General features: G+C 45.4%; 1 protein-coding gene across 6 annotated transcripts in view; it reads left to right on the top strand.

Moving 5' to 3' along the window:
* Positions 1 to 6,725: 6,725 nt before the first annotated feature.
* LOC144098612 (uncharacterized) overlaps positions 6,726 to 19,951 on the top strand; it is a 45,597-nt gene continuing 32,371 nt past the window's right edge. For 2 of the 6 annotated variants that reach the window (XR_013307208.1, XM_077631394.1), the window contains exons 1-5: positions 6,726 to 7,471; positions 10,457 to 10,843; positions 11,955 to 12,102; positions 12,535 to 12,601; positions 17,267 to 17,348. Coding sequence is in view for 4 of the 6 variants with exons in the window: in XM_077631394.1 (XP_077487520.1) it covers positions 7,442 to 7,471; positions 10,457 to 10,843; positions 11,955 to 12,102; positions 12,535 to 12,601; positions 17,267 to 17,348 (714 nt within the window). In the remaining 2 variants the exon portion in view is untranslated. Of the gene's footprint in view, positions 7,472 to 7,786; positions 8,299 to 10,456; positions 10,844 to 11,954; positions 12,103 to 12,534; positions 12,602 to 17,266; positions 17,349 to 19,951 lie in introns of those variants that run through there. The other 4 variants (XM_077631392.1, XM_077631395.1, XR_013307209.1 and 1 more) reach the window with 4 other exon arrangements.

Genomic DNA, 19,951 nt, shown 5'->3' with positions numbered 1-19,951 from the left:
TATAAACCGTAAACCATCCTTTCCTGCATGTTTTAGAAAAACTGCATTGGCTGACATAACAACTGTCCAAATGACTTCCGCAACCATAGACACGACTCACGAAAACACTCGATATGAAGAATCGGCTTTCGCCCCGCTTACAGACTAGTTCCGGCTTTGGGAACGCTGAAGAGTGATGCCTGCTCAGTGCAGCTCACGCGGCCGCTATTGCCGCCAGAAACGAAGAACGCCTTGGCCCCTGTTAAGACGTAACTAAGCCTTTCTGACAGCAGCGAAGCACACAAAAAATTCAGGAGAGTGGATGAAAGCACGTCTCTGCAGTCGCAGCCGAAGGGAATGGACGAGACGATCCTGCACGTCGTCGTACACTTGTTCGCTAAGCTGCCGGTTACCTGTTGAGGGATTGTCATATCATCGGCGGCACGATGTCATGAAACGGCTTTTTAATCGGCGAGGCGCAGCCATTGTGTGCTCCTCCGGTGCCCGCGCGTTGTCTGCTCGAGCAGACGACGCGTTTCACTGATCGAAACTCGATTGGTCGATTTGAACAGTAAGCAGTATGAAAGATTCTACCTGCTCAGAATTAGGCACTTAAATAACGAAAACCGGCATATGTAAAGTTTGGCGTCTTTGACCGGTGACAGGTTACAAATGTTCTACGCGTTTGCCGCTGCTCCACAGGAAAGAATCGGCGGAGAGGAAAGCTCCCATCAAGCCTCCTGAACACGTGCTGCCCCTAGCGGCGGCACTCACTTCCGGTCACAATAATTGGCCGCTCTCCCAGCTCAGCGTGACCGTGCTGTAATGGTTGTTGTTGTTTTTGTTGTTGTTGTTAGCCTATCAAAAGATGGCACATACCCACACTGGGGGATCGGCCAAGAATCGGGTGGCTATTCACCTGAACGCAGTTAATAGCTGTCGGAACACCTCTTTTTCTTCCATCGTGCACGTGTTTGAATCTGAAACATCATCATCATCATCATCATCATCATCATCATTATCAACACCATCATCATCTTCCTAACTATGCTCACTGCAGAACTGCAGGACAAAGGACGCTCCTAGTACCCTCCACTTTACCCTGTACTGTACCATCCGCGGCCCATTCTCTCCGCAAGCTTCCTAATTTCATCCGGCCGCCTAACTTTCTGCCGCTCCCGACTACGCTTACCTTCTCTCTGAGTCCATCCGTTGCCTCAAGTGATCATCGGTTATCTTGCCTTCGCATTACGTTCCCTTTCCATGCATATATCGCATAAATAAGCAAAGAAAAAAACATCGCACAGATAGTTACCCTATTCCTTCTGCACTGCGCCGCCGCAGAGCACGCAGTCACGCGTCGGTGTGCTGCGGAGGAAGCACAGTCATTGCTATCACTAGTGCGCGGTATAACCGATTGCCATAGCTCGTCGCGCGCTCATTCAGGACGCGGTTCGCGCCTCGGGCAACCAGTGAGCGGGGCGTCCTCCGCCGGACTGCAGGACGAAGCCAGTACTACACAACGCCAGTGGCGATGGAAGACGTGGACGAAGCGGACCGCGTGGACGACTTGAGCGTCCCGATGCCGGATGTGCACACGACTTCCCTACCGGGCTGGTGGACCGCGACCATGCAAGAGGAGCTGCTGCAGAAGTACGACCGATTTGTTCGCACGCAGAAGCGGCTCAGGCTGCAGGAGAGAAGCGCCAAGCTCGAAGAAGGATGGCGCCGCCTAGGAACAGTATGCACGCCCTTTTTCCTCTCTCTTCTCGTGCTTGTAGCTACCAAGCAGCTTTAAAACAGAGCTAAGGAAGCGACGATCCGGCTAGGGGAGCAAATACACGGTGCTGTTCCAAACATTCCTGTTCGTTCTGGGCGCTGTTTGGAACTGGGGGCACAGGCCGTCGCGGGGGGCTCAGTGGTTATGCATGCCGCTCGGCTGCTGATCCGAAAGACGCGGGTTCGATCCCGGCTGCGGCGATCGAATTTCGATGGAGGCGGAATTCTAGAGGCCCGTGTACTGTGCGATGTCAGTGCACGCTAAAGAACCCAAGGTGGTCCAAATCTCCGGAGCCCTTCACTACGGCGTCCCTCATAGCCTGAGTCGCTTTAGGACTTTAAACCTCATAAACCAAACCAAACCGAAACTGGGACACAGGACCACTTAGCCCGCATCTCGTACCACGTGTTGATGGATGGTTGCAAGTTAGCAGTGCCGTATTGTACGTGGTCTTCAAAAAGAAATGCTAAGAAGGCAGGAGAAGCTGTGCGAGGTACTGCTGGATGCGTCGCCCGCCGGGGCCCAATGTATCGGGGAGCAACCTGCGTCTGTCATTGGCGGTTATAGCAGCGAATTGTTAGGTATTTAGCTGTAGCGTTCTGACAGCTACTGAGCACTGTACTTGGAAATCTTTCTGTTGATTCCGTTTTGCGCAAAAGTGGCTCAGGCTCAAGCAGCTGAGGCCATGTAGTCGCCGGAAGGAAGGTATGGATTTGGGGAATGCAGTTAGGCACGTTCTGTATACAGCCACCCGTGCACTTAACATGAATGACGGTGCGAGTCGCGAGGACTTGTTATGGCGAGCAGGCTTGCTTTAAGTAATGTGACAGTGGATCCACGCAGGCGTTTGAGACTCGAGCGCGGGACGAAACGAAGCTTTCCATGCTCTGTTTTTCGCTGGGTAATTAATTCTGCCAGTGCGTTGATGCAAAATTAACTCCTTGGGATCCGGGCCGAAGACGATGAGGACGAAATTGGGCTGTGGCCCTGTCTCTACCGATCGGCTACTTTTGTGATTTTATGGTCACTTCTCGCTGCCTGAAGATCCCAGGAAAGTCAAAGAACCCCAGGACGATCCCTCCTACCCTGCCTCCACAATGCCGACGTTCACCCTGTGAGGCACGCAGGCCTAACTCAGCCTGGCCGATGAATACGGACAGTAATTGTGACATGGAAATATCGCATGCATATAATGGTTTCCGCTTGCAAACAAAGTTCCGACATGAATAGATCCAGGACGGCGCCCTCGTTCCCTGTCGGGCTTTGTTTGCATACCAGCGAGTTGCAGAGCTAAACGTATGCAAAAACTTTAGACAATTCTTGACAAAAGCATTTTTGAACGGGAAAGAGTATATGAACGCAATTTTTTCGTATATGCAAGAATTCACTATAAAAATGAATACGTCCGCAGGTCTTCCATCCCCAGTCTTGCATTTTTATTTCGCTGTTAACCTTTTTGCGATCGCCAGAAGCGTTAATTCCCCATTGGTTTTCTATGGCAGTCTTAATTGCTCCATGCGAGCGATGGAAAGCCTTTGCAAGATTTTGCTGCGCATCGGAAAAATGGACCATTACCTTCAATATTTCCATAACAGCGCCTTACAATTTTCCAAGATTAAAAATTCTTGTCCAAAAATGTTGGACATGAAATATTTTTATTTTCATATTTTTCCAACATTGACATCAATTTAAACAAGTGTTGTACGTTTGGCAATATTTTTGATAAAACTTTTAAAATATCTTCATCAAAAAGTGAAATGGCATTAAATTTCGGCGCATAGCGCCTGCTATAAAATAATGGCATTAAGCGAGTTAAGACATTACGTGTCTAATGTAATTTTTTTTTCTGTCCGTGTGGCAGGGGCAGTCCGTGATTCGTGTAAAGACTACGGGCGGCTGTATCACTTTCCCCTTGCTAATTAACCTCAGGAGCTACAGGCAAGCTCCTTCTCCTGCGCCAAGGAATACGAGCTACTAAATTGCAATGCACAAAACATGTTGCTTGCTCGTGTGCTGTGAAGATTACACTCGTGCATTTCAAAGCTCCTTGCGGAAAGCTGTGTAGGAGTGTGGTCCAAGAATCTATTGCCGAGATGTACTCCACCTTTTGATGCACTAATGGAACGAGTACACTATTCCCATTTTTTGTAGCATCACGCGCGCTTCGACTGCCCACTTTATTGGCACATATACACGGTGTTTCACCCAAGACTTTACACAATTTTTAAAAATAGGCTTTCTGACTTAGAAGAGCGCTCATTTCGGCTTAGCATTGTCAGCGGTGTAGTGCATTAGAATTCAGCTAAGGCGTGCTAACTAGCAGGGTGGTTAACAATATTGAATAGTTAACTTTATAACTCTTACTGTTTGGCTACTTAATTATAGAGAAGCGTGTATAGCTCATCGGCGCTGTGGCCCAGCAAATTTTGGCGAAATCACGCCAAAATGCATGCGCTTTCGAGAAGCTTGCAGGCAAAGCAGCCTCTCCAGTGCACGTAGCTCATCGAAACAGCCAAAACTTGTTGGGCCACAGAGCAGAGAGTAACCGCATTTTCAAATTCTAGAAATTATATGGATATTACTTACGGTGGGCTATACGCCTCTCAATAAATAAAGAGCCTAACGATAATAGCTAAAAAGTTAACTATTCAATATTTAACAACTTGCTATTTAGCATACCTTAGCTGTATTGTGATGTGCTACATCGCTGACAATGCTATGCCGAAAAAAGCGCTCTTCTAACTCAGAAACCCTATTTTTAAAAACTGTTTAAAATCTTATGTTTAACACCCTGTATAGAATCGGCATATTCAATGAGAGTTGCCGCATGCGCACAAACTGGACGGTCGTCCTGAAGCTACAAGCTGCCACCGATTATTTCCCTCGCTTATTGTATTGCTTGGCATGTTCAGGACTAGCCACGTGGCATTAACTGTTAGCAGCATGCTGAGTATCTCAAGCTAACCTCGCAGTCAATGTTTCTCTTGTTCTTCCTCTGTTTTCACACGTTTATGGGAACTGATTTGGACCGCGTTTTTGTTTGCCAGGTAAAAACTCAACGAAAAAAATTAAATCTCAAAATAAACGCAGCCTAGTACCTCCAGAGACTTATGGATTTCAGCGATGGGCATGCCAAACAGAGCGATTGCCTTCGTCTTAGGATGCTGATCAAGCAAACAGTCTACGCTCGCCTGATGTTACGAAAAAAACGTGGAAGGTTGTATATGCATGCTCATGTTTTTTTTTCTTTTTTGTCTTTAATGAAAGTACGGTTTGGGGAAGCATCTGATTGCCCTTTCATATACCGTCAAGCTCTCGTTGCGCTGTAGTCGGGGGGGGGGGGGGGGGGGATTGAAGGAACGCAGCTCACTCGAGTACGCAATACCCAAGATTAGAAGAAAAAAAATCCTGGCATGAGTGTTTTTTTCTTTTATTATGCGAACAATCTTCAATTACCGTTTTATATTCTTTCTCGTTTCAACTTTGTCAAGAACTGTCAGGCATTCCTTTGCGCTGTGGGCAGTGCCGTCATGTGTGCCACTGCAAGGGCGCTTAGCGCGCAACAGCTGCTAGCCGCCCAGAGATCACCCGCTTTGTCAGACTGAATCAATTGCACGTCACTTTTTTTCGTGGTTTTTGTGTCCGGTTCTAGCACAGCTGCTTTCGTGTAATTTCCCGGTCCGAGCAGCTATGTGGGCGATGTTCGATTCCTCTCCCTTCATTTCATGGCTTTATAGCCCAGGTAGTACTCCACGTAAACAAGCTAAGCCTCTTCTGATGCACGCAGCTCAGTTTCATTATTTAATATGGTATGCAAGCTCGTGCAACCTACCTCCTCTCTAACACGAATACAGTGAGGTTCTCGAAGCGACTCCTCCAAGGAACGCAAAGATTCATATGCTCTTGTGACTCTGTCGGCGAACCGCACCTTATTCGTTGGTTGCCATTATTGAACAGGAGTGCTTGAACTGGCCAGTGCTAACGGCATTTGTGTTGCGGGCAATAGCGACCTGTAGTCTGATGACGTCTGGGATCAGAATAAAGCGGAAGTGTTTCAGGTCACAGAATCAACCAAGAAAGCAAACCAGCAGCCTTTTATGTCTCTTAGCGTAAGAACTTGCCGTAAGCATTGAAGATCTGTAAAAGCCAAATTACAGAACTAGGCAACATGGGGTGGGAAGGAAACGGAACGACGATTTAATTCGGGAAGGGCAAATCATACCGTAACGCTGGTGCAAATGTATTACCACTCTTCCAACAACCCCCCCCCCCCCCTCCTCAAACTCACGCACACATATCCCTCTGATGCCCAACAGTTTTGGACAAAAGTTTTGAATATTGGAAAATTGTAAGGTACTGTTATGGAGACATTGAAGGCAATGGTTCATTCTTCCGATGGGCAGCAAAATCTTTCTTTAAAAGTTTTTCCATCGCTCGCATAGAGCAGTTATGACTTCCATAGAAAACCAATGGGGAACGCTTTTGACGGTCGCAAAAACATTAATAGCAAAAAAAAATTCAAGAACTTTGGACGGGAGATCTGCGGATATATTGATTGTTATAGTGAATTCTTACAGTATATGAAAAAATTGCGTTCATAAACTCTTTCGCGTTCATAAATGCTATTGTCTAGTATTGTCCAGGGGTAGTTACGTAACTTCCGTAACTACCCCTGGACAAGATGTGAGCCCACATATGGGAAACACAAGCCGCGTCCAGCATCCCGCCCCCAGAATATCTCAAAGCTGCCATCACCACCACAGCTGACCTTATAACAGTCGCGCGCGGACGTATCTTCAGGCGTTGCTTTGCCGCGGGTGAAATTCGTTTGCCTACTAAATTTGGAAATGGCGCGAAACATTTAACTGATCTTGGAGGCCGCAAACTTTGTCAGATGCTTAGCAGGCGGCGCTCTCTCTGCTAGCGCTCCTGAGCGTCGCAAGGCGCCTTGCGAGCGAGAGCGGCGAGAGTACCCAAACGAGCACCTTTGGGCGACCACTCCGACCACTCTCATCGGCTTTCCGCAGACGTTTCGACTTGGTCTTGTTTCACTCCTTCCTTCTCCTCCGCCTTTTTTGCCCCGATTATCGGATCGTAGAAACCTGTGTGTATGTGTGTGCGGTTCGCTGGCCCGTCCGTTCGTCCGTTTTCTACCTGTTTTTTGCTCCTGCGTCTGCCTATTCTCGAACCGGGCAAATGACGTTTTTACGCTGGGCGCTACCGTCCGATTCTCCCAGATGACTGCTTTTTATAGAAAGTGCTGGCCCCTGCGTGAACGAGGTAGGCCTGCCGCGCCGACTCTCATGTGCCGTGCGTGAAGCTCTCCGTGCCCGACCTCGTCTGCTCCTAGTCCTTCGCGGTCCGGGCGCCTGACCCCTTGTGCACCCGCTCAGGCGAGCGCCCAGCGAGCGAAAGATCTCGCCGCATACTTCAGCAGGCACTGCGCCCGAAAGTCCTACTGGCTCGTCGCAATGGAAACAAGCCGGACGGACCTGCTCATGTGCTCAGCTTGAGGGCTTGCCTTCTTCGTGGGACTTTCGCAAAAGCGGCCGCTGCAGTTTTCGCAGCAGGATTTTCGCAAGATGTCTTTCGTTTGTGCCGTGATCGTGGTTCGGCCATGCGTGCGCATTATTGCTAGCTGCTGTGCGGTCTGCAAATGACTTTGCGAGTGTCGCAGGGTTAATGGTTGTCTACCGAAAGGATTCCGCCAAGGTAAGCAAATACACGGAGCTCTGGTGCAAAGTGCAGAAACTAAACATGGTCGGGGAGAACTTCGGGAGATCTCACTTCGAGATAGGCGCTGTTGTGAACGGAGCTTGTGTACGGAGCCAGTTCAAAGTCTTTTTTTTTCATTCTAGAAATGGATTAAAGGAAAAGGAAAACGGAACAGAAAGTTACGCAAGTAATCCTTTCCGACCCCTTAAACTTGTGCTGCGCGGCCACGGCAGCAGAACTGATTTGCGTTGCTTGGGCGTAGCGCTGTCAAAAGTCGGTGTGCAAATAGAGCCGAACCGGGCAATGAACCGTGGCTTGCGGAAGGCTTGACACTCCCGCAGCCATCCGATTACATAGCCTCGTGTGGTTGTGCGCGAACTTTCCACCTCTACGTGTATTGCGTTTAGGTCCACTAGTTGTCGAGGCTGTGTTGTCGCGAGCCCGAATCGACCGACTTTCTGGTTCGCTATCGTGGCCGCGAGGCGTTGCTTCCTTCAAGGGCGTGTGGTATGTGCATGCAGCCTTGACGTGCGTTTGACTCCGTTTGGTGTCACTACTTGTGTTGGAACAAGCAGCGATGCACATATCCGCCTCGACTGTGCTGCCGCGTCGAGTCTCATAATACGGATACGACAAGTCTTCACAGCCGTCCCCGACTTGTACTACAGTACGGTCGGTTGCCCGGCGATGCAGCTTGCAAGCTAGCCGGTGTCGTTGACATTCCGATTTCCGGGCACGATGTGTGTTTTGCGCACTTGACTCAAATCAAATAGTGTTCGACATTCGTTGACGGTCCGAGCGTCGGCCTTATCATGCACCTCAAGGTACGGATTACCCGTATTCACGTTTTCATGGATTTCCGACTTATGCATCGTAAGAATCTGTCAACATACAGTTTAATGCCAGGCTAACCTTCTGCTCGCCTCTGCCTTCAGTGCCGCGCCCTAACGTGTTCAGCCAATGCGCGCGTAGTGAAATGCTGTCTGCCAGGACAGTCTGACAAATCCAGGAACAGCAACTTGCAATGCATGCAAGTGTAAATGAGCAACATTTTGCCGCTAGCACTACAGCTGGAAAGATTGAGTCATCTTGAGTAGAAAAATGTCTGATCAGGACATGTTCCAGCTGTCAGTTCGACACAACAGCACATGCATGGAAGTTGTTAAGCATGCAAGTGGAAATTGATGCGTGAATTGTAGCGGTGCGCCGTGCATATTATTGCAGAGTGAATGCAAGTGTGCATTGCCCACGCGCGACATTTTTCATGTTTGGATTTTAGTTAAAGCTTGTGGCATTGTGCTGTTCTCTATTTATTATCTGCTGCGTTTAATGTTCGCTTAAAAGCCCCTGCTTTTAAACCTTGTGCAGTGTATATTAATGATGCTTAGCATATTTGACAATGCAAATACACTCTGTGTGTGGCAACTAGGTTGGTACTGAATGAACCAACTATTACATCATGTGCTTCATTTGCAGCACATTTCCACATGTATGAGAACTGGCTGTCGTAGCTAGAAAATGGGGTAAAAGTGGTATGGTGCTTTCTACATTAACTTAAGATCCTGGGTTGTCTGCAACATTTGTATTAGTTTAAAAATTGTCAAGAATAGTTTATAATATAATACCGGTACACAAAGTGACTTGAGGATAACAACAGTGTCCATTTGTCATACATGCATGTCTTCTGTGATGGACATGCATATTGGGTTATTAACCTTTTCTTCTCACTTCTCGTGAGGTGCCATTGTAGCAAACTGTGGTCTCACCAGCTAAGTAACCACAAAAAGCTAGTTACTACATTACAAGAAGGACAAAGAAAACGCTTCAGATTATGGTCCTTTCCTTTTTGCAAAACATCAGCCATGTAATCTGTGCCAGGTATGTTACGCAGCTGCACTGTACAAACTGCCGCATTGCACTTGAGGCTGACAGTTGGTACTCGATATCGCATCTTGTACAAGTTGAAGCAATACAATAGTGAAAAAACAAGCATGTGCCAATGCGGGCTAATCTGTGGCTGTTCTAAACACTGGAGGCACGCCCCATTTTACTTTAATACTATTTTCTTTAGAAAGCGGTCTGGCTGTTGTGCTCGCCAAACTGTGCGCTCGATGCATATGCTGCTTTAAAATTTATTGTCAGTGTTCTTTTGTTTGTTACTGTTAAAGAGTTGGAGACTTGCCCTGTCATATGTGTGATGAGGCATGTCTCAGACTTTCAGAACAGCCAGAGGTTCACGATCAGCCTGCATTACCTCTAGCTGACGTGTTCTATCATTCGTATTGCTTCCTTTTGTACCTCTACAACTCTCGCTGCCTCGTTTGGCATGGCTGTCCAACTGTTGTGCAAGTGCTATGCGTCATTTTTGCACATATGCCGGGCCTCTAGTCTATCATTTCTACACTACAGATGAATAACTGGGAGCCTAAACCTTTTTCTTTTCCCTTTTTGGTCATGGTATATATAAAAAAATTTCATCGCATAATTGTAATGTGGAAGGTGCTTTTGAACTGGTTCGCAGTAATCTGCCAGGCTTGCTACAATAATAGCACTTGCTACAATAACCCCACTTCTGGCATGGCCATTAGCTAATTGAAGGATGGTCCGCAAACATGTTGTCGTACTGTCACTTCGTGATATCTGAGCAACTGGTGTGGCCCAAGCTTAATCTCAGCCAGAGTTGAACTCTTCAGTGGATGATCCCTATGCACACATTGTAATTCACAAACAACACATTGATTATACAGCAAAGCAACAATTCCTCTAAATCGACAGTGCACAGTTAGTGCTGATATCCACAGCATCTTTGATGGTTCTTCATTGTTAGCACTAAACGTGAGAAGCCTTTGTAAACTGAGAGTTAATGCTATGCTATTACTTCATGGCGCTGGTCAAGATATACTTATGCATAGTCAAACCCTTTATGCTATTAAGGCTCACAATGCTTCCCCTTGTAGCCTGCTTAACTGCTATGATGCGCAGGTGGAGACCGAGATCACAGCCACCACGGCTACCCCGGCTGAAAACGGGTTGGCAGCGGCGTCGGATGAGGCCGAGCCCATGAAGGCTGGCGTGCTGTCCGGGGAGGTGGCACCGACAGTGGTAATCGGTGGCTGCACTCCCCAGCAACAGCAGCCGCAGGCGCCGCCATTCTCGACAGATGTGCCACCTCCTAAGCCTGGCGTTCCCCGTGCTATCCTGACCTGCCGTCCCAATTCGCACCCGTTTCCCGAGCGTGTGCTGAATCTCGACCAGCCTGCCAAGGTCGGCCGGTCAGTGGCGCGGTGTCGCCAGGCTCCCAACAATGCCATCTTTGACTGCAAGGTGCTGTCGCGGAACCACGCCCTGCTGTGGTATGAAGGAGGAAAGGTGAGCGGCACTGCATCTGCTGCCATGCTTTCTCAGAGTGGCATTCTCAGTCAATTTTGCCAGACACATTGTTTGTTGCTCACGTTCAACGAAATCCCCACGTTTGAGTGCATATCTTTTAAGAGAATGTTTACTGGTTAGCACCTCCTGGTGCTCAGGTGGATGCTGAGTAATTACTCCCTTAACAATCTGTCATGGCACCTCACAAAGGCAAAGGGCCTTCACTGCATATGCCACATTGTCAAGCACAATGCACCTTGTGCGTTTTTTTGTGTGTGTGTGGAGACTATGCTAGAGCTTGAAGCTGGTGCTTGAATGCTTCTTTATACATGTCAACTTGAGCTGAGCTGCAGCATGCATATGCTGGCTCTTTCAGAGCACACCCCTGGTTTTCTTGGTGGTGTTGTTGGGCACAGTAGACATTGTGCAGTGAGGCGGGGCGTAAAACAGTTGGTAGCAGTCATCTCTTGGAAATATTCATTTCGTTTCTGCGCCTCACCTTGCTGATGTCGTCATACTATCTGCTTCAATGGGTGTAATTGAGTACATTTTACAGTTTACTTTCACAATGTTTTCATGCACAAATTTCATGCTCTGGGGCATGGTGCATCGCTACATTCTTATTTAACAAGAAAATTCACTCGTTTTTAGAACAGTGCCAAATTGTACAACTGCAAGTGAGTGCAAAGCCCAGTGGCGGTTCCATTTGGGTAGAAATGTGCACTGTGCTTTTGAAGTCTGCGGTAGGTATGCCTTATGCCTTGTCAAGATACATAGCTTACTGTTACCTTCCCTATTCTTTATCGGAAATAAGGTAATCCTTCACTGTTTGATGCTTTTAAAATCTTCCAACTTGTTGTTTGACTCATAGAATGTCCTAGCGGTCTGTCATAAGGTGCAATACGATTAGGCACGGTAATAAGACACTCCATTTTGAGTCATTACAAGGTTAACAAATTGATCCTGTGAACGACACATAAGCTTTTATTCATGATGGACATTGTGAAGGTTACTACGACTTAATGCATTGCAAAAAATCTGTTTAACCTGTAGTTGCCTGTTTAGTTACACTGCAATGTAGGTTACACACTGTTGCTTTCTTTACTTTCAGTTTTATCTGCAAGACACCAAAAGCAGTAATGGCACATTTGTCAACAACCAGCGGCTCAGCAAAGGTTCGGAGGAGTCTCCAGCGCAAGAGGTCTGCTCGGGTGACATTGTACAGTTTGGTGTTGATGTCGTGGAAAACTCCAGAAAAGGTGAGCCTCAATTTTTATGCAGATTTGAAAACTCGTGACCCACATTTTTTTCACGATTAGGTTGGCGTCATTCTTGTTTAAAAATCAATACTGTCACCTCGAAGCACAGTAATGCCGCATTCATGATGTGAAGCTTATTGTGTGTCATTTCTCAATGACACTCATTTCATATTGGCCTGTAGTGTCATCGTTACATGTGACAGTATTATGTATACCCAAAGTGTTTTCCTTTCTTTAATGCATTAGTCAGCCCCTGATTGGTATTTTGACGAAGGGTACTGTTGAGACTACACAGAAATATTTGAAATGGAGCTGTCCTAGCTAGGTTGTATTTAGTTTTACCTTGACACGATTTTTACATGCATCTTTACTTTTTGTTCTACCTATTCTCACTTTTATGGCAATATTTCTTCTCCTTTATTTACTGTGTAGTCACACATGGGTGCATCGTGGCTACACTGCGACTCTTCCTGCCTGACGGGAAAGAAGCAAAGGCCAGGTACTGCACTGTTCCTTCTTTTTAGCTTAGTCTACCAACAGTGGTCCACATATGCTGCTAATCTTCAAGTCTGTGGTATCAAGGCATTGGAAATAATTGCGTTTTACTACAGCTATTGTTAATCCTATAACTGCCATCCCCAGCTGTACTGTTCATGGCAGATTGTAGCAGTATCGCCAATGATAAGTTGCGCTCGTCCGGGCTGATCATGCATTGCTCCTACTACCAAAGACTAGTTGCAGATAACAATTGTGTTGGCTGCAATTTTTAACCCTAGAGGGTGATAGTTGTCAGCGAAACATGTTTTGTGCCTTTAGCGCATGCTTTAAGCCTGACAACAGCCATTATTGCCAAAAATTGCCAAAAGAAGTGGCTCCAGTGCTCTAGTCTCATTGGTAAATAACTCCTTTGACATGTGTTCTGCCCAGGTGTTGTGGTTGGCTTTTGGACTTCTTGCTTTTCCGGTTCTGCCCGTTCACTCACCTGGATAGCGCATAGGAACTAAACTGCTGGCATCTGAGCTTGGAAAATTGTTTGTGCACCTTGATTTCAGGTTTACACAGTTGCTGACCTCAAATAGGTTGAAGTAAGGAATGCCTGTTTTTACTAACACACTTCTGCCATGCCTCTTGTGCACATTCCTGAGCCCATTACCTGGAATTACCACAGCTGTTGCACCTGGATATTTCGCTGACTGTGTCTGTGCCTGCCTCTGTGGAGGTTTGATTCAGTTTTCTTGTGTTCATGGGACATCCGGTTGCTTGCTCTCAGGGTCTGAGCACTGGAAAGGAGAAGTCAGTTTTTCTTTTTTAATTGCAAATGCCAGTTAGAATAAACAGTGGGCATGATGAAGCCAAGTTTGAAATTGCTGAAATAGGTGCCACAGTGTGGAGACAGTCTATTGTAACATAATGCTTGAGCATTTCTTTTGGATTTTATTTCGTGCATACTAAGGAGCAGCACACCAATTCCCTGCGTAGCAAATGTTAACGATGTGTTACAGCTTACGCTAGGTTTTGAGTATTGGCAAATGTTCACCTGAAACTGTTTGACATATCCAGCAGAGCCTGGTAAATAGCAAGTTGTGTGCTCAGTAATTTAGAGAACGAAAGTCCTTCAAGCTACTCGCTAAGGCGGACTTGGCGAGAACCATCATGTGTCATAAGCATTTCCTGTTATTGCAGCTAAAATTTCATTGAGGAATGGCGGTGCAAATATTGATTGAGCACATAATCACTGAGCAAAGGATTTGTGCTTCTCATCAAATGCCACACGTAGAAAGTGCATACGCTTGCAGTAAGTGACGTTGGCAGCTGTTTTAAATGTCTCATTTGGTGTTGTACATTTATCAGCAATGTATGGCTGAGGCAGTGCTACAGTTGTCTTTGCACAAGTGGAGCACTGCCGCCAGCTGATCAATAGATTGTTTGATGCGGTGTAGGCAGGCATGGTTTCTTCAGAATAGGGGCCACGACCTCGGCCAGGAGGCACCCCAGGAGGGAGCAGTCAGCGCCCTCTTTGGTGGAAATTTCATAAAGTGGTAGGAGGATCATCTGGATCGCTTCCGTGCAAGGCGGTGATAGCATAAAAATACCTAAAAGCTTTATTTGGTGATTTCCACGCTTTTGCTTTAATGTACCGTTTTTAGTGCACGTTCAAGAGCTCAGTTGAGCTTTACTGCATTTTCTAAAGTAGCAGAGCTTAGCACTGTCATTCAGAACAGAAAACAAATCTCTGTGCACAAGAAACATTTATTCAGTGTTAAAACTATACGCTTGTTGCTAAGGCGATTAAACACCTGCATGAAATGCAATTGATCAGACTTGCTTGCCTGTGCTTTCACTCGTAATAAAAACATAATAGCATAATAAAATAGATGAACGAAACGAAGCTTAAAAGCAGCGCTCTAGAGTAACACTAAACAATAAGATTAGCCTGGATGATAGCAGATTTCAGAAATGATAACGGATTGTTGGTTTACTGAACGTTATCATTGAGCTTCCTTTAAAAAGCGGCTACCTGAACATGTGTTTTCATGAATCGGCTGATGCCGCTTCACTTATCGTATGCACATGCCATGTAAAGCCAGCAGTCACTGGCAGCACTATCATGGCATTGCACTAACTACAGCTGAAACGAAAACTGCTGTCTAGTGTTGCCAAGTGTCATTTTGAATCTCGAAGCACTGTAAAAAAAGCGTGAACTGCAAAAAAAAAGAAAAGCACCGCACATACACAGCGCTGGAAACATTTCACTTCCACTTTGTCTTCAGTGTTTCAGCACTGCTAATTCGAAATGGATCAAAATGAACTAGCTCAGCTCTCCATCATGTTAATTTTAGTTGCATGGGGTACTATCACATCATGTGGATGCAGGGATCAAATCGCGAAAATCTAAATAAACTCGAATTTTGTGAAACAGTAGGTTTGGTGTAAGGTATTTTTAATCACCTCCTGAAAATTTTTCCTTAAGAAAGCTCAGAAGTGGCTTTGGAAAATGTTTTTGTGGCCGTAGGTAGTATAAACATGACTGAAATCTCTGAAAAAGCCGGTTTTCTCACGTGTTTCTTGACCCAACTACTCTGCTTGAAGAAAGCATAGTATTGCAATGCCTTCATGTGTTTTCATGCAGTTTGCTGCATTGTGTCTTTTGATAAATTCTTTATGCAGTGGTGGTCCTATATTCCTAAACTACATGCTCATTTTTTCACTGTCACTAATTTCACATGACAATGATGAGTGCGTTATGCAAGTGTGAGGGTAACATTCTGCGTAGAAAAAGATCTGCCTGTTAAAAATACTTGGAGATTCCCACGCATCAACCATTCCTTTGGGTAAAACTTAAGGGTGACTACAGTCTCGTTTCTTGTTGTGTTGTCACACCAGGCTTTCTAAGTCTGGTATACCAATGAAGCATGTAAAAATTTGTCTAAACTACTTAAGATATTTCAGTGAAATTTAGACTTCCCAGTAAGCATGCCAGATTTAATTGCCCTACATTAAAAAATGAAAAAAATCGCCTCCAGTCTCCGCGTCCCCCCTGAAACCTGCTTATTAAAAATGCGCTGCCTTCGCGTTTGTGGAAAAACATTGGAGCTTATCCTCCCTTTCAGCTTCTGAGTCAATCATCAGCTAGGCCAGACTTCTTGTGTTGGTCTCGGAGGTGTGGCCACAGCTGCCAGTACTTGTACACGATATGAATTAAGCCGATACTATTTCAAAGGAAACACCTGACTCTTCAGACTGCAGCAATCCATGCTTTGGGCCTCTGTTGTACGTACCTCTTGCTTGGGAAGCAGTAAAGTTTTATGGGCGGGTCCCAGCTCTCTGTAAATTGTGCGGATTATTGCAGCATTCCACAACGCAACAGTAACGACTCCCCAACTTGTGTCAAAAACAAAGAAGTCGATACCGTTGCAAAAAGTGCAGTAATAACGTGTGTTCAATGCACTTGACGCGGCTCAACTTGTCTCTGCACGTATCCTGTGAATTCGCATCTTGCTGCTAGGAGAGTGACACATCACTGCCACTTCCGTCGCACCGCCAAACTTGAGCTTAGGTTCCCTGTAGAACACCAGTACCATATTGTAAATACGGCTTGCATATTTTTAATAGTACTGTTAATAGGCAACATCCTTACCAGGCAAGCATTGTAAAGAACTGCTTCTGAATCCCACCCGGGACTGCTTCAAATATCTCCAGGGGAAAAACTGCGTACGTATATTAAACTCCAGGCATGGCTAAAAAGAAACTTTTAATGGATTAGTCTTTTTTTGTTGAATTTGATTGCACAGATTGGGAGCTTTCAGAAAGGCAGGAAGGCAGTTCATCAGGAAAGCATGACTGATCAAGTGCTGTTGGTTTTACTTAGATGTGTGCGAATATCGAATGTTTAGTTGAGAAGCGAATACAAGTAATAAAAATTGGCTGTGAATTGATTGCTCTCAGATAATTAAAAATATCAGTAGAGGTTACTTGTGAATAGTTTCAAATATCAATGCAAGTAGTTTAAACTAAAAAAAATGCTTTTCCACAAGGCACAGCTATGAAAATAAATTTTTTTGCAAATTTAGTTTCTACCCATAGCAAAGCATAATTTAACATACCTGTAAGGCTTGAAAATGAATTTTTTGTAGCTTTAAGCTCCAAAACCAAATGTCACACTGTAATTTTTCACAACTAAAAATCTTGGTTTATTCCTTTCTGCCGCACTGAACATGGGCACCAGATGGTACGTGGTAACGGTTTCACGAATACTGAATAAACTAACATTGAAGAATATTTGTATTAATGACTTCGGCATGTGAGGTTTTTCTAGAGCATTTTCTTTCATAACTTTCATCTTGTGTTTGCTTTTGTTTTGACAGAGCACCTAAATTGTAAGCATTTTGTTCATTTTTTTTTTACTGTATTCAGTGCACTTGTATGCACGTAAAATGCTAGCTCTCGTATGTGATGCACTTTAGGGCTTGGGCACATTGTCTTTGATGTTTTATAACTTGCATCTTGGAACTTCGCATTTAAAACACGAAGTTGCCACATCTTGAGAACTGCAGTATTGAAATGGTAGCTTCGTCCAGTTTTGAGAAGTTGTGATGGTCATGTTCTTTCTCATTATATCACCCCCCCCCCCCCCCCCTCCCCTCTTTTTTTTCTCCTTTCACAGCCCATCTACAGCTCTTGTTCCTGCCGGAGCCGGAACTGCGATCACAACTCAGGAGCTATACCAATTGTCGCAGTGCATCCAGGTATTTCATTTGCTGTGGCTTGGTGCCCTTTTTGTAACTACGCGGAAAACATATCTTTACAGGCCCCCAATTTTTATTAATTGAAATTTGGAACATAGCAACAATTTCAAGCTGCTGTCTTCAAAAAAATTGTGGTACAGTCTGGAGTAGCTTGTATTTTTCCTATTAATTCCCACATGTCTAGTCTCCTAAATCGTGCACATCGGAACTTGCGGTTTAGCATTGAGCTTAAGCTTGGGGAGCAGAAATTATTTCCTTTTGAATTTTTTATATGGACCTCCTTCACCCCGCGACGTCACGAAGATGCGGTGGCGCTGATGTTAGCAGCGACTTTCGCATGGTAGGCAAAACAGGTTCCGCTTGCCCGTGCCTACCACAGCTGCCGCAGCTACCGGCGGCTGCTTCAAGCCTGTGCACTGCAGAAGCAGCATGTATTGACCAGCTGCGTCACTGCTGGATCCGCGTAGTAGCATAAAAAATATTAAATTAGCCTCGATAGGTTTCTCGCGCATAAATGCCGCATTCGGAAACTGGCTAACAGGCATTGGGCCACGGTAGTAAAACGCGAAGTCTGGGAGTCGATAGGCACTCCCACTCAATGCACTTAATAGCATGCAAGTTACTGCGTTCATTCACCTGAACTTCAGGATAGTATAGGCTGATAATTGCTCAAGGAAAAAAAGACATATGTAGCTGCACACATACTTATCACCTTGAGCCGGGGTGCACGGGGCGCCGACAGGTTCACTCGCCCCCAAGGAATGCGTTTTTTTGTTAATAGCACACCATGTTTTAATGGCGCGTTTTATGGCATTCAATATTTACTTGAAACTGTTTCTTGATATGACGACATAATTATTTCATTCGAGTAGAAAGAAGTCTGGTAAGTTGTGTCAATCTTGCGCGGTCGCGTACCTTAAGTGTGCTAAACGCCATATGCTTTTTCATTGTATCATGCATGTGTCATGTTTCATGAGGTAATACATGATCGCGAAGCTTGTTTGGAAAGAAGCAGCCGCAGGCGTGCTACTAACAGACACGTGGCGAGATTGAGAGGGGACGCGGCATGAAAAGTGTTTTCGTTATTCATGCATGTGATATGTAACTAAACTTGGTGCAAATATGAAATTCCTACGCTAGTTTCAGTCATTCCTTTTATTTATAGCTATACCTGGTGCAGTTCTGGGCAATTATAATTAACACCGTCGTCAAGTCCCCCCAAGCTCTCAAATAATTGAGTAGATAGTGCGCAGTTTTTTTATGCCAGCATGTACATAAAGCCCTGTTCTGTATGATGACGCGATTAGTTCTTTTTCTATATGATCAGTACTTATGCATGCATAGTTACATGAAAACGTTTCTTACAAAAAATAACACAATACTGCACCTGTAGGGAAAAAAAATCGAGAGATTTATTACGCTCCTCAACGTCTCAGGAATAGTTTGCGACAAATGGAATCATTTGATTTTCATGCGAATTACGAAGGTGAGTGATCCAGTCGCAGAAAATGTGAGAGGTCAGAAAACGAACCTTAAAGTTTATTCCCTCGTTTATGGCATCTTCGCTTTCGCTTTGGTCAAAGAAATGCGGCACTGAAATCAAAGAAATTACCTCACAATTTTTGACGACCACACTTCTAAAAAGCGTAATTTATAAATTTGTACTCAATATTTTGCTATAATTTTTCGTCACGAAACTAGACTTCAGGGCTAGGAAAGAAAATAATTCTAGAAATCAAAAATTTTCACCAAATCGACCAGCTTAACAAGAGGACAAGTCGGACTGGCTGGTGCGTGGTCATGCGGCTAAAAACAGTGCTAAGCGAGACAGGGAGATCGGGGACACGACGCTGTCCCCACTTTTCGCGCAGCGCGACACGTACGTATGTCAGCAGACGATGAGCGCATGTCTGCTCCGACGAAACAACGCCAGCACTTCCCCTCACTACTGTCCCGAAGTAAAATCATTCCGGCTAGTGCAGAGTGTCAAAACTTGTTTTATTCAATGCCTAGCGCATAAATAAACGGCAGGAATGCTTTCTACATATTTACTACTAACCATATATACAATACACAGTGGCAAACTATTCCTCTTTATAGGCCGCACGTGACCAACGCGAGCTCGTGTACTTTGACAAATTACTTAAGTTGGAAGCATCGACCATAGCTATGATTCGCAGAAACGAAACGGGCCTACAAGCCTTGAAAACCCGCGCTCAACACCTATCCGCGACGCCACTCCCCGACCTTTTGCCTACCACGAGCTCGCTAGCGACTGCAGCGCCACCTTGTTTGTTTACAAACATGCAGGAGGTCCATAGGCTGTTTAGTCATGCCATTGACAAGGAAGCACTTTTCCAGTGCCAGTCTCTCGTCTAATGCCTGTGCACTTAACCTGAATTCTTTTGTGTAGCACGCAAAGCGTCGTAGTGTGCACCAGAAATCTCTGCAGGTACTGCCTGTTGAAGTCAAACGACAACTTAGTAGCCCCAGCGTACCACTCTACAGAAAAGCCATATGTAAAATTGAAGTCGTAAGTGTGGGCGATGTGGCTGGTTTGTGCAAAATTGTGGGCAGGAAATCTTACATATTATGCACTGTTT

Source organism: Amblyomma americanum, chromosome 7 (assembly GCF_052857255.1).
Source record: "Amblyomma americanum isolate KBUSLIRL-KWMA chromosome 7, ASM5285725v1, whole genome shotgun sequence".
Lineage (NCBI taxonomy): Eukaryota > Metazoa > Arthropoda > Arachnida > Ixodida > Ixodidae > Amblyomma > Amblyomma americanum.
Note: the sequence above shows the minus strand (reverse complement) of the source record. Positions and strands in the feature narration are given on the sequence as shown.